Consider the following 13835-nt stretch of genomic DNA (forward strand, 5'->3'; position numbering starts at 1 on the left):
GAAAACGGTCTCCATCTTGTCTCCAGATATATCGCTACTTCCCTGGCTTTGACTGGTTCTTCCTTGATCCCATTACCAGCAGCGGAATTAAATTTGCAAATGACGAAAAGTGAGTACTCTGCCAGAGAATGCGGGGAGCCCCCAGGCTGGGATACACAGGATGGGATCCAGGGTCCCCACCACTGTTCTCTGACAGATTTCTAACAGGGAAAGTGGAGCTGACAGCCACAACAGAAGGAGGAAGGAATTTGCAAAGAATTAAAGTTACATTAAAGGCCCATGATTTTTGTATATATAGTCGTTCTGTGAAAACCAGAACTCCTACACAGCTAATGAAAAGCCATCTTAAGTGTTTGCTTCAGCCATTTGGTGAACATCACAAAGGTGTTCTAAAGTTTATTATTAAAAATATTTCTGGTAGGTAAACCAAAAGTTAAAGTTCTAGTTAAGCACTGTCTCTAAGCCACTTTGAGGTTCTGTTGCCAGTAGTCGTCTTTGTGATATTCTTTTATTTCATGAATTTAGTTTTTTTTCAAAAAAGAAAGGAAAAAAACACTTAATATTCATTTAACATTTAAAACCCAAAACTTTGGAAAGAATATGAAAACATGGAGTGTTCTCCCCCTTCAAGTATGTGTTTGGGTTTTAAAAATAAAAATAGAGCAAATTAAACTTTTTGCAAATGTTATAAGCAAAACAACTCACTTGCTTCTAAATGTTTTGGAACTTAAAGAATTATGAGTAAACTGGGTGTCTTCTTAAACAAAAGTGAGGGACCAGCATTGTGGCACAGCAGGTTAAGCTGCGGCACGGATGCCAGCATCCTGCATCAGAGTGCCAGTTCGAGTCTCAGCTGCTCCACTTTTGATCCAGCTCACTGCTAACGTGCCTGGGAAAATACCGCAAGATTGCCCAAGTACCTGGGCTCCTGCAACCTGTAAGGGAGACCAGGATGGAGTTCCTGGATCCTGACTTCTGCCTGGCCCAGACCTGGCTGTTGCAGGTGAACCAGCAGATAGAAGATCTCTCCTTCTGACTGCCACTCTGCCTTTCAAATAAATGAATCTGTCTTTTTTTTTTTTTTAAGTGAGTTACTGTGGCTCAAGAAGCCATCCTTGGCCCTGACTCTCCCAGCTAAGCAAGATGGCGTATGGGTGACCTCAGTGCCCCGTCCCCACGGGACGCCAGCCCTCCCATTTCTGGATGTCAGGGCTGGCTTCGTGGGCAGGAGGCTCTCCCTGAATTCAGGTGGGCAAATTCCACTCCGAACATTTGCTGCTTCCTTCAGAAGCCTCGGGTCAAGTGGACGCACACATCAACACCCTGCCCCATGCGGGGAGAGTGTGTAGTGCATGTGGCTGGCAGCCATGCAGCCTGCACAGGGGCTGGGCATCCGTGGGCCATGAGCTCCCCACGGGAGCTCACAGACCTATAGGGATAAGGATGGAGATGGCTGTGGCGGCCACCCAGTGAGGGCCTGAGCAGGAAGTCCCACAGTGTCCAGCCCTGGCCTGTGGTTTGTCCTGGTACTCAGTGATGTGCTGAAGGGGGTTGTGTGTATTGAGTCTGTGGAAAGTTTTAATGTAACTCATCAGAGCTGGAGCGATCTTCCAAGAGAAATAAGAGGGTACTGATGTTTGCTACCAGCAGGTTCACAGTAACCTCATTTGCACTAATATTGTTATTTTAGATTTTTTTTTTTTTTTTTTTTGAGAAGCAGAGAGACACAGAGAGCTCCCTTCTGCTGGTTCACTCCCCAAATGTCCACAGTGGCCAGGGGCCAGAACCGGAGCCACAGGTCTCCCACCTATATGGGTGGCAGGAACCCCAGTTACTTTAGCTATCACCGCTGCCTCCTAGGGTCTCATTAGCAGGAAGCTGGCTGGGAGTTGCACGCCAAGAAGCACCTTAACCACTAGGCCATACGTCCACTCCCTGTTTATGAACTTACAAAGAACATGTCTTCTGGCAGGAGTAATCACTTCTCGTTTTCAGAAAATACGCAGGGGCCAAAGTTTTGGTGAATGAATTGATATCTAGGTTGACTGGTGCTTGGAATAGATATGGAGAGAAACAGCAAAGAAACTAGCTTTTAGTTCTTTAGTGAGACTGTACGCAGACCCCGACTGAGGGCAGCCCGCCCTGCCCGGGTCTCAGTGGAGCCCCCCTCCCCACAGTGTGAAGCACATCTCCTGTCCCCTGCTCATCCTGCACGCCGAGGACGACCCAGTCGTGCCCTTCCAGCTCGGCAGAAAGGTGGGTCCCACACACACACACAGACGGGTCTGGCAGTAGGGCTGGGTGCAGGCCTGATCCCTAGGTGGGGCTGTGTGGATGGACAGAGTCTGTGAGTCTGTTTTCTTGCCTCCGGGATCGCATTGTCAGCAGAGTACCATGTTGTCTGTGGGGCCTCAGCACCCCACGGTGCTGAATCTGCTGCTGGACATAGGATTAGATTAGCTGTGTGGTGAAGGGTGAGGAGAGAGTGCCACCTGGATGCTGGCCATGGCGAGGGACGGGTGAGCCTGGGCGGGGGGTGCCAGGCCTCGCTGGCGGCTTCTGCTTCTGCACACACAGTTAGGCTGCAGAGGCACAGAGGATGAAGCCGTGCAGGGGTCACGGAGCTTCCTAACACACATCACTCTGACCCACACAGCCCTGGTCACCCCAGAGGCGGAAGCAGGGGACTGAGCCGGGACAAGTCCTGAGCCTGTAGACTAGCCCCAGCCTGGGACACACAGCTCAGCCTGTACACCTGCCGTACCTCATGCCCAGCCACTCCTGTGAGGAAGGGGCAGCCAGGGAGGCACGAGGGCCATGAGAAGAGTGAGGAGCCAGGACTGGGGCCAGCTCCTGCCCGTACAACCCCTGGACAGGCTGTAGTGACAGCAGTGCACGGGAAAGCTTGGGCTGCCGTTTGGTGTTCTCTGTGCCACGTCACCATATCAGCTCTGACCCACGTCTCCCTCCCTCCAGCTCTACAACATTGCGGCACCATCGCGAAGCTTCCGAGATTTCAAAGTTCAGTTTATCCCCTTTCACTCAGATCTTGGCTACAGACACAAGTACATCTACAAGAGCCCTGAGCTTCCACGGATACTGAGGTGAGACAGTCTCTTCAGGTGTGTGGTAGGTGGCATGGTGGGGCACAGTGACAGATCCAGGAGGCCGCTACTTCCACCACGGAGGAGCCTGGGAGAAATCTCTCCCCCTCTCACCCCCAGACTGTTCCATGATCAGATAGAGCAGGTGACCTGTCTGTAGTACTGGCCCACACCAGCAGGGTGTGCACTGACATCACCACTAGCTCATTCAGCCACACAGGTGCAGGAGTGGTTGTACACTCCCACCGCTGCTGGCTCAGGCCTAACTGCCCTCCCAATGAGCTCAGGTTGCTACCCCTGCACACAGGAGACCCTGGCCTTGGGCCAGCCCCCCCAACCCCACCCCCCAACAAGCCTGTTTGTGCCCAGCTGTTTTGTGAAAGAGGGCTGTGCTCCTGGCTGCCTTGTACTGGCCAGAATCTTGGGCAGGACATGAGTTGGAAACCAGATGGCCCTGGACAACCATCTTGGCCTGGATGCAGAGCCCTAAGGATTAGTGAAGCCTTGTCAGGGGGATGACAGAAGGGGGCTTGGCCCCACCAGGCCCCATCCCCAGGTTCAACACCTGGCTGTGTGGCCTTGAACGAGACACAGAACCTCCCTGTGCAGAACAAGGGAGTGCGCGCCTTTCTGGGGGCCGCTGGGTAGCACGGGGACCCTGAACCCTGGGCCACCTGGAGGCCACTGCTTTCTTGATAGAGATGGTTGCTTTTGCTGTCCTGTGCCAGTAGACCCTGAAAAGTAGGTCAAGATTGCCAGTCTCTTCCTGAGGGACTGAGACGGGTCACTTGACTGGACTCCCAATGAGCTGCACATACCCCTGTGAATTTCTCCCTCGGAGGCAGAGCCACAGCCCCTCGGGAGGGCTGCTGTTTCTGGCCACAGGGACACGGGTGGAAAGAAAACATGTTTGCTTTGTGGCTGTAATGTGGCCCCATGGGAAAAGTGAAGACCAGAGCACAGGCCCAATGTTTAGAAAGAGTGGCAGCTCCGACCCTGCCTCTACTCCTGCACAAGGTGGACTCCCCGAGGGCGTTGGGGGGGGGGTGGCGGCCCTCAGGCCTGAGTGCAGTGATGGGCTTCACGGTTGTCCCCTTCTGGCCTAGGGAATTCCTGGGGAAGTGGGACCCGGAGCGCCAGCACTGAGGCTGGCCACGTGAAGGAAGCATGAGGACCTCTGCCCTGCCCCTTGCCCGGCCATCAGCAGCCTAACACCCTGGCACCCGGAGGCGCCTAGGAACCCAGCTTCCACCTGGAGAGAGGACTGGACACCAGCCCGTGCAGGTGGCCAGGAGCGTGGAGCATGTGTGGGAAACTCAGCTGGCCGGCACGCAGCCCTGGCTCCCGGTTGCTGCACCTGGCCTGCTGTTGTTGGGCAAACCAGAGCAAAGCAGGCAGTGTCACCTGGTGCAGCCAGGACTGGGCTGGGGGCTTGGGACCACCATGAGGTCTCCGGCACCTGCAGAATGGACTCGAGGTCCCGGAGGCCCCTCCTGCCCTCCTACCTGCTTGCCTTCCTTGGGGGTCCCCATTCCCCTGGGCAGCCCACTCACCCACAGCAGGGGAGCCGCGACCCGCACTTCTCCCATTCCACCCAACTGTCCGCCTAACCTGGCCTTAGACTGAGCATTTATTTAAGAATAAAATCGTGGTGGTGGTCTGTCCCTTAGTGATGCTTCCTGCCCTGATGATCACAGCAGCAAAGGGGGTCTCTGCAGAGAGGGCTGGGGGCGAGGGGCTTCTCCGGAAATGGACTGGGAACCGGGTCACTTCCCTGGCTGTGGGCAGGCAGATGGGTGTGGGCGTCCTCAGGTGCAGCCCATGCCTGATCAGGGGGGCTGGACACCTCCCACCCACTCAGCAGGCGCTGCAATACATGCACAGGGCAGCCACTCTGTTCTTGGTCTTGGTCTTCCCACTGTCCGTCCCATGGTTCTGCTGCAGCTGCAGACTGCAGGGTCCAGCGGCCAGCAGACGTCCTCACCTCCAAGGCACCTCAGAGCCAGCCTGTGAGTCTCAGATGCGGAAAACAAGTGTCTCATCCTTGCCACAGCCCCAGTGTGCCGCCTGGCCATGGCTGGAAGACATTCTTCCCCCACAGCTCCATGTAACTGGCATCATGCCAGAGGCTTTATGGGTCACAGAACAGCCCTCCTCTGGGAGAGACAAGCGCACCCAGGACTCTGCTCAGCTGCCCTCCGTCTCGTCCTTTCATCTCTCCTGCTCTGCTGGGAGACTGACACGTGTCTGGCTAAGCATCTACACCTGCATCCAGTGTCAGAGGGCCTGGCTTTGGCCCCAGTTCTGCTTCCAAATCCAGCTGCCTGCTGACGCACACCCTGGAGGCAGCAGATGGCGGCTCCCTGCCACCCGCTTGTGACCGAGTTCCAGGCCCCTGACTCTGACCGGGCCCAGTCCCAGCTCTTGGAGACATCTGGGGGCGTGAATCAGGGGATGGATGGAAGCTGTGCTCTCTCAGCCACACAGGTAAAAGCAACAACACAAGCTTTAGTGTTCGTATCAGCATCTCACAGGTAGCCAGAGCTGGAAGCACCCTCAGCTGACAGCTGCTCCACGGCCCACTCCTGGTGGCTGCTTAGCTTACTACTCAGTCCAAGCAGAAAACACCTGCACTATAGATCAATCTGGTCAGGACCAGTCCCCAAACACAGGAACTGACAGATGTGTGGAGACCTGCTCTGAGGATAAGGGCTGTGCTGTCCACTCTGCAGCTGCACATTGTCCTGGGAGCCAGAGGACAGGACTCCACAGACCCTGGGGAGTATGCCCCCCCTCCCAGGGCTCCATCTTGGTGCCCCCAGCAAAGTGGTCCTGGTGGGTGTGGGAAGCCCCTGCTCCAGGGTCCTGCAGTTCTCGGGTGCTCTGGGTGACGCTGAGCTCTGGCTGGGCCTGCAGTTTCATGTACAACATGGAGGTTCTGCCTCCCAGGGCCAGGAGCAGGGACAGAGCAGCAAGTGCATCAAGAACTAGGAAAATGTATGGCAGAAAGGCAAATGCTTTCTTTTTATTCCCAAGTGGCAGATGGGGGTGACGACTTTCTGAACAGCTGGCAGTCTGGCCGCACGTGGGCTCTGTCCCCGCAGAACCGTCTGTCCTCCACCCTAGGCACACATGGCTGGAAGGCCCACCAGAACTTCCCGTTCCCAATCCCAGAATGAGGCACTGTTAACAGCTCAGGCCACAGTTACAGGGGGAGGAACTTGGGCCCATTCCCAGGGCCTGTCCCTGCGTGGGAACAGCCAGGGCCTCGGGCCTCAGACCTCAGGCCTGAACTCTCCACTTCCTGTAGGAGCCTCATACCACTGTGCAGTGAGACGCAGACACATCAACCCACCACGGGCACAGAAGTTTAATCTGTTTCTCACAGGGGAACAACAGCAAGGGGGTAGGGTGGCAGTCACACACAGCATCAGGAGTGTGGCCCCAAACATGGAGCCACTGGCAGCGGGATGTGATCACAAGTCCAGGACGTGCCCTCTGAAAGAACCCGGGGGCCCTGGTGATGTGCATACGGGAGCAAATCCTAACTGGAAGGCCCCACAGGCCTGAGCGTGAGGGAAGAGCCTCCCCACGCAGGTCCAGCATGCAAGGTGGCGGAAGCCTCTGTGGGATGCTCCGCCCAATTCCTCCAGCCCTGTGCAGACCAAAGCCTGTCGCTGGCCCTCTCCCTTGGGCCACGTGGGTCTTTGCTGCAGCTGATGTCAGCCTTGGGGAAGGCACAACTGAGGGGCTCACCCCACCCCACCGGGCCCACTGTCCACGAGTAGAAACTGGCCCTTTCCCCAGCCCGGGCTCGTGCACTGGTGGGAAGGGAAGAATGGAGACTGGCCCTCCACCGTACAACAGGAAATGCAACCCCGACACAGGCAGGCAATGGGAGGTGTAGGAAGCCACCACAGGGACTACAGCTGACCCTCCTCCAGCTGGGCATGAAACTGACCAAGTAGTTTCAGTTGCTAAAGCAAAAAAGGCTTTGACTAACTTCATTTCCTTTTGAAAAGAAAAAACAAGCTAATCTTGCATCACTCAGCCTTGTCCTAACCACAGCCACTAAGATGCTGGGCACTGGTAATCCTCCCTCAGAGCCCCCCACAAGCAAATCCCATGTCCTGGATACCCACTTGGCACCAAGGAGAGCTACGAAGGTCAGGCCTACTTTCTCAGCACACGCACTGGGTGCAGAGGACAGGGAGTTGTGATGATGCCTGGAGGATCTAACGCATCCCAGCAAGGGCCAGGATGGAGCTGGGATGGGGAGGAATGGCCCACTCGGCCCAGGCTTCACCTTGGCCACCAGCTCAGTACTAAAGATGTAAGCTCATAGCAAGATGCGTGCAAGCTTTATGGGGGTCCCAGCAGGCAGCTCCCCCTCCTGCCACCCTCTGTGGGGCCGTGGACTGAAGCTGTGGGGGCTGCCTGTGCACCTGCCTGTGCTGTGAACTCTGCTTTCCTTGGCAGGAAACTGGGAGACCGTCCCTAGCTCCTTCTGTCCTTGCCCTGCTCCTCAAACCCAGCCCCTCGAGCCCCAGGGCCCCTCCCAGAAACACAGCGCTGAGAAAAACAGGGACCACCAGCTGCTAGCCAAGTGCCTGCAAACCCAACGCCAGGTGCAAACTCAGCAGAACAGAGGCCCGTTGGTCCAGCCACAAGGGCGCCTAGTCTCGGGGGATGTTGGGCGGTGGGATCTGCAGGTCAGAGGGCTCCACACCCCAGATGTCCCGCGCGTACTCGGTGATGGTGCGGTCACTGGAGAACTTGCCCGAGCAGGCGATGTTCTTAATGACCTTCTTGGTCCACTCCTTGGGGTTCTGTGGGGGGAGGATGCGGGGTGAATCTCTGATGCTGCAGGTCTGAGGGCTCTGAGCCCCAGCCAGCAGGTGGGGGAGGAAGTTCCATTGTGTGCTCACTGAAGCTACCAAACGACTGGGCCTAAGGGACAAGCGGCCTTGAAAGGCAAACTCCGACAGGAACACCCCGAGGTTGACACTGGCTATAGGCAGCTCCAGTGCCCGCAGGGCTTTGGCCAGGCACACCTGCCCCCAGACTACAGCTGGCACCAGCAGAGTCTCCCCAAAAGGGTCAGAAAATTTTCGAGGCCAGCCAGGACTGAGAAAAGAGATGGACTCTTCAGAGACTCCTGCGGGGTCACTCAGTTCCCGGGGCCCCTGGTTCCTGTCCTTGGCCACCACAAGCTGTATCCCCCAGAGAGGAAGTGGTGAGGCTGACCAGTGAGAGATCATACCCATCCTCCCAACACACACACAACCTCAGCCAAGAACCTGCGAACACAGCTTGGGAGACGAACAGTCTGACCCAGTGAGTCTACACCGCCTGCCTAGCTGCTCCCCACCCGCCCAGCAGGCCCATGAGCCTTACCTGGTACAGCTGATCCACCTGGGCCTGGCACTGCATATATGCTTCATAGTCTGCAAACACCTTGAACCTGAGGATGGGCGCAGGGGGCTGGGTCAGGGCAGCAGGGTGGCAGGGTCCCTCACCACAGGCTCCCTTGCCACAGGCTTGCTGTGAGCAGTGCTTACATTGTGGGGACACAGTTTTAGAGAAAGGCTTCGTTCAACCCAACATGTCTCTAAGGAACCTGTATTCGCGGGGCAACCAGCTCGCCTGCAGCGCCCAAGGCCTGAAAGACCTGACACCTGTTCTCAGGTCTGAGACCTCGGGACAGGGCTGTCCTGCCGTCACAATTTTAGAAGTCCGTCCTTTGTTGCAGACCTCAGCAGGTCCAGCATCAGCCCAGACGGCTGCCTGTGGCCCGGCCTGGCCTGACAGAAGCCAGTGTGGGTGACGGGCCACTGGAGGTGGGAGGGCAGTCTCAGCATTTGCCAGACCCGCTTTTACCAACAGGAGAGAGCGGCCAGGAGAGGTAGGTGGCACCGAGACTGTTTACCTGACTACAGCCAGACGACAACCAGTCTTATCTGCTGTAGTGAGACACTGCAGTGTAAGTTTAGTGTCATAGTCACATTTCCCGTGGGCCACATCTCCATGGCCCTGCCTGCTGTCCCCTCAAGGTTTCCTGGTCATCCTGTCCAGCTCCCTGCACTGCCTCCACTGGCCTCCTGGGGACACCACCACTTGCCCAGTGCAACCATCCCCACAGCCAGATGTCTGCCCCCGAGGTACAGCCAGGGACCACTGCCAACGCCTGGCCCTGGTTTTGGCTGTGGTTGTCCCGGCCAGCATCTGAGGCTGTGTCCAGTGCAGCAGCGTGGGCTCAGGTAGAGGAGGAGGTCCCATGACGGCACAGCTGTCACTGTCAACAAGGAGCCCCAGCCCACAAGGAGAACCTGCCTGTGTATCCCAGGGGTGGGGCCCAGGCAGCCACCTGGGGAGGCTAAAACAGGAGGGTGGGGCCAACGCACCTGTCGTGGTACATCAGCATGTCAACCACATCCTTGAAGCAGTCTGGCTCCTTGGGGGAAAAGAAGCCACCACGGATCTGGTCCACGGCCTGCCTCAGCTCGGGCAGGCGCTCATAGTACTCCTTGGCGACGTACCTGCAGAGATGGGCTGCTCAGTACCAGGCGCCCCCAGGCAGGCAGCCTCAGAACAGGCCTTGGCGGCACCAGAGCCCCCGGTGCCCTGTGAAGGGGCAGCTGGCTGCGCCCCGCTGCTAGGCCTCAAGGGGGTGCTGGCTTGAGTGGTGATGTGCTTCCGCTATGGAAGGACACACAGGTTGGGCAGCTGCAGGGTTAAAAGGGCCAGGGTTGGCAGGAACCCACCGAACTGCCGCCTCCTGGCAGGGTGTGGCCGCCCCAAGGGCTGAGGCTGAGCCACACCCCGGCTGCACCTTGAAGGTGGAGGAGGAAGCAAGTGTGAACCAGACAGGACGGAACCAGGATCTGGAGGAAGAGGGAGGGGCGTGGGCAGAGGAGGCAGGTGACAAGGACACAGTTTGGACTTTGTAGGTGACATCCAGGGGTTTACTGTCCCAGGCCTCGCGGATTCCCTAAGGCTTTGAGTCAATTAAGCAAGGCTGTCTCATCTCGTTAATTCTCCCTCGGAACTGTGCCAGCACGGGGACTCCTCATGAACTTCAAGGTCAGGAAAGACAAGGAGAAACAGAAAACTGTCACAGTACAGAGGAGACCAGGGGGAGCTGAGGACCAAACACCACCAGGTGCCCCATGGCCATGGACTGAGAGCTGCAAGGCCCACTACCAGCTGCTGAATTCTGGTGAACCCCAACGATGTACCACCCTAGTGAGATGGACATGGCAAGGGAGGCTGGGACGAGAGGGAGCCCCCTCTCATTGTCTTTGCAACTTTTCTCCAAACATAAAGCTGTTCCACAATAAAAAGATATTTCTCAAATTGGGCCAGGAAACCCTGACAGTGGACAAGCAAACAACCGCCAACCAGTGCTCCCGGCAATGGAGGGGCCTGGTCTAGGCCAGGCGCCTGGTCTGTGGCCCACAGCCTGCCTGGGCGCTGGGCAGTGGCTTTCCCAGCAGTGGCCCACCAGGGCAAGGGCCTGCACCACAGGAGCAACCCTCGGTCTGGGCCATGAAGACACACGGGAGGAGCAGCGCTCCCTCCCAAGCGGCCTCCCTGGGACCCTGCTGCAAGGGACAGGTCACCCCAGCGAGCACACTGAGTCCCCAGGGGGACAGGAGGGAGGGGCTCCTACCCCTTCCGGTCCAGGGCCTCCACGTCCTCCACCCGCAGGCCAAAGATGAAGAGGTTCTCAGCCCCAGCCTCCTCGGCCATCTCCACGTTGGCTCCATCCATGGTGCCGATGGTGAGCGCCCCATTGAGCATGAACTTCATGTTGCCTGTGCCGGACGCCTCAGTGCCCGCAGTGGAGATCTGCTGAGACAGGTCTGCAGCCGGGATCACTGCAGGGCGGGGCGGCAGGTCAGGCCAGGCTGCTTTTCCCCGTGGCAGGGTTCCCAGGACAGGAACCACCATCCTGGGGCCAGCAGGTTGACTGCAGGCCAAGGCGGCCAGGCCCACTCCAGGGCCAGGGGCATCAAGAGACCAGGCAACCACCACCTCTGGCTCCTGCCACGGCCATCCAGCTCTCCCAGGCTCCCATTCTTCATCGGAGCAGACTGAAGCACATTGTACAACATGGAGACTCCTGAGGAAATCTGCCCCCACTGCCCTGCAGGTGGCTTCTAGAACCTTCCAGGGGCCAGGCTAAGCTACCTTGAGTAGGGCCCTGCTCCTGCTTGCTGGTGATGTGGTTCCCTCCCATGCCCGTGCCGCTGGCATCTTGCCCAATCATCCCAGGAGAACTGGGTCGTTCCAAGAGGAACCCAGACTCAGAAACCAGGAGATGGGAAAAGCCGAAAGGGCCCATTGTGCCTTGTATACACACCACAGAGAGCCCACGCGCGGCCAGCCAGGCCCCACGGCCCTGCAGCCCCTCCCAAGTGGGGGCTGCCTGAGCTGATGACGCAGCACCTGTCCCTCAGTACAGGGCACCTGTCCCGGAACACACTGTAGCTCGACAACCCGCTCTCGGCACCCTCAGTTCCCAGGCAAGCCCAGAGCCCAGGCCCTGCTCAAGGAAGAGGGGAGGGAGGGGCCTCCAGAGCTGGAAGGAAGCTCAGGCGCTATGGGCTGAGGCCTCGGGGGGCTCCCGGGCCCCAGCAACACAGCCCAGCTGGTGACAGCGTTGCTGCGGCCAGGCCAAGGAGCTACAGAGAACGTGGCAGGCCCCAATCCCCATGCTGGGGCTCCTAGACTGATGCCCGAGGCCACTTCTAACCAGGAGCAGAGTCGGGAGGCCCCAGATAAAGGTAGGGAAGCGGTTCTGGGAGCAGGAAGGGCAGTCCGACTCTTCATATGGAAAAATGCCCAGGGAAGGACCAGCCAGCGACACCCACATTCCCGGCCAGCCCATCCCCAGCCAGTCCTGAGAACCTCCCGGGAGGAGCACCAAGCCCCAGGTGCCGGCCAACAGAGGCAGGTGCTGGCGTCTGGGAAATAGACGACACAGCCCAAAAGCAGAGGGGTGTGGTGAGCACATGTGAGGGCAGGAGAGGCCCCCTTCCCAGGAGCCTGTACTGCCTGGAGGAGGGGGCCAGCAGGGGCAGGCACGGCTGAGAGGTGGGAGAGAGGGAGGTGTGGGGACAGGGAGCCCAAGGCAGGCTCCAGCAGAGACGTGGGGTGCTGGGGACTGCCCAGCGAGTCCACCCATGCATGAGGTGTCTGCAGGTGCCTCACGCCCACCCCGGCTGGTGACCAGGGCACAGCGAAGCTTGCTGGCTGGCAGCAGTGCCCACGCCCAGCCCCACCCCACGCAGGTGGCCAGAGCTACCTTTCTCAGCCAAGGACACCCGGTAGTTTTCCAGGAAGATGACCTTGAGCCTGTCGCCCACAATCGGGTCATGATTGACGACATCACCGATGGATGTGACCAGCTTGATGATCATCTTGGCCATGTGGTACCCAGGGGCAGCCTGGAAGGAGAGTGGGGGTTCAGGGTTTTCAGTAGGAGCAGGCTTTGCTCAGGGTCCCGGGGTGGGGGGGTTCCACGGAGGGCCTGGCAGCCACAGTCTGCACCAGCCGCCCTCCGCAGCTCCCGCTCCTCCCCACACCCCACAGATCCCAGTAACCAGCAGGGCTGCCCGGCCAGCAGGTGTTGGGAGGAGGAGGGGCCTCAGCTTCTCCTGCTTGCTCCCCACAACCATTGCCTCACTCATGAACTCTGCCGGCCTTGACTCCCTCTTGATTTCCTCATTCTAGTCAGTTTTTTTACAGAAATGACAAGATTAAAAACAAAAACAAACAAAAAAAATCCAGGACACAGAGCTATGGAACATGCCAGAGGGATGCACTCAGAAAAAGCCAACCCGGGGAAGCCAGAAAACCCAATTTCTATAATAAACTGCAAAGAAAAAAAGAAAAAAGGGATACAGGAAGGGAAGACATACCCTTATGAGAATTAAGAGACCTATCGATCAATCTCAATGGGAGGGCCTACTGGAGCCATCTTTCAAACAAACTCAAAAATATTTGTAACTTCAGGGGCCCCTGGGGCAGTGGTTAAGACGCCACTTGGGATGCCTGTGTCCCATGTTCAGAGTGCCTGGGTTCGAGTCCCAACTCCACTTCTGATTCCAGCTTCCTGCTAATGCGAACTCTGGGAAGCAACACACATAATGGCTCAAGTACTTGGATCCCTGCCACACAGGTGCCTAGGTCAGCCGCTGCAGGCATTTTTGGCGTGAACCAGCAGATGGAAGGTCTCTCTGTCTGGCTCCCTCTGCTTCCCTCTCTGTCTTTCAAATAAAATGAAAATAGATAAATAAAAACTAAAAGAACATGTGAGAAGCCTTGTAACCTGGACAGGACAGCAGGACACCCGGCCCGAGAGGGTATCTGGTGACCAGGGCCCAGGTGTGACAGATGTGGTGCCGGGCAGTGATGCTAATGACAAGAGTGGGCTTGGAGGAAAATGTCCTTTCCCAAAAGGGGTGATGAGGACAGGACAGGGAGTGCTGTCACATCTGGGCATCACCCCGGAGTGCTTCCACAGCCTCTGGGGATGGGGTGAAATTTTCCTAACAAAGTTTCAGATGTTTTCCTTACAAAATACAGGTCTGATCATAGTTTTACTTTTTTTTTTTTTTTTTTTTTCTTGACAGGCAGAGTTTAGACAGTGAGAGAGAGAGAGAGACAAAGAGAAAGGTCTTCCTTCCATTGGTTCACTCCCCAAGTGGCCGCTACGGCCGACGC

At 57.4% G+C, this 13835-nt stretch overlaps 2 protein-coding genes across 2 annotated transcripts in view; one reads left to right on the forward strand and one right to left on the reverse strand.

The window, feature by feature from the left end:
• Window positions 1–4789, forward strand: part of ABHD12 (abhydrolase domain containing 12, lysophospholipase) — a 95447-nt gene extending 90658 nt beyond the window's left edge. The window contains exons 10-13 of the mRNA XM_062203773.1: window positions 27–109; window positions 2178–2256; window positions 2977–3104; window positions 4211–4789. Coding sequence (XP_062059757.1) covers window positions 27–109; window positions 2178–2256; window positions 2977–3104; window positions 4211–4250 — 330 coding nt within the window. The 3' untranslated portion in view covers window positions 4251–4789. The remainder of the gene's footprint in view (window positions 1–26; window positions 110–2177; window positions 2257–2976; window positions 3105–4210) is intronic.
• A 1663-nt stretch (window positions 4790–6452) lies between these two features.
• Window positions 6453–13835, reverse strand: part of PYGB (glycogen phosphorylase B) — a 51969-nt gene continuing 44586 nt past the window's right edge. The window contains exons 16-20 of the mRNA XM_062203774.1: window positions 12415–12556; window positions 10777–10984; window positions 9509–9643; window positions 8502–8568; window positions 6453–7933 (exon numbers count right to left, since the gene is read on the reverse strand). Of these exons, the coding sequence (XP_062059758.1) occupies window positions 7781–7933; window positions 8502–8568; window positions 9509–9643; window positions 10777–10984; window positions 12415–12556 (705 nt within the window). The 3' untranslated portion in view covers window positions 6453–7780. The remainder of the gene's footprint in view (window positions 7934–8501; window positions 8569–9508; window positions 9644–10776; window positions 10985–12414; window positions 12557–13835) is intronic.

The sequence above is a fragment of the Lepus europaeus genome, chromosome 10, assembly GCF_033115175.1.
Source record: "Lepus europaeus isolate LE1 chromosome 10, mLepTim1.pri, whole genome shotgun sequence".
In the NCBI taxonomy this organism is placed as follows: domain Eukaryota; kingdom Metazoa; phylum Chordata; class Mammalia; order Lagomorpha; family Leporidae; genus Lepus; species Lepus europaeus.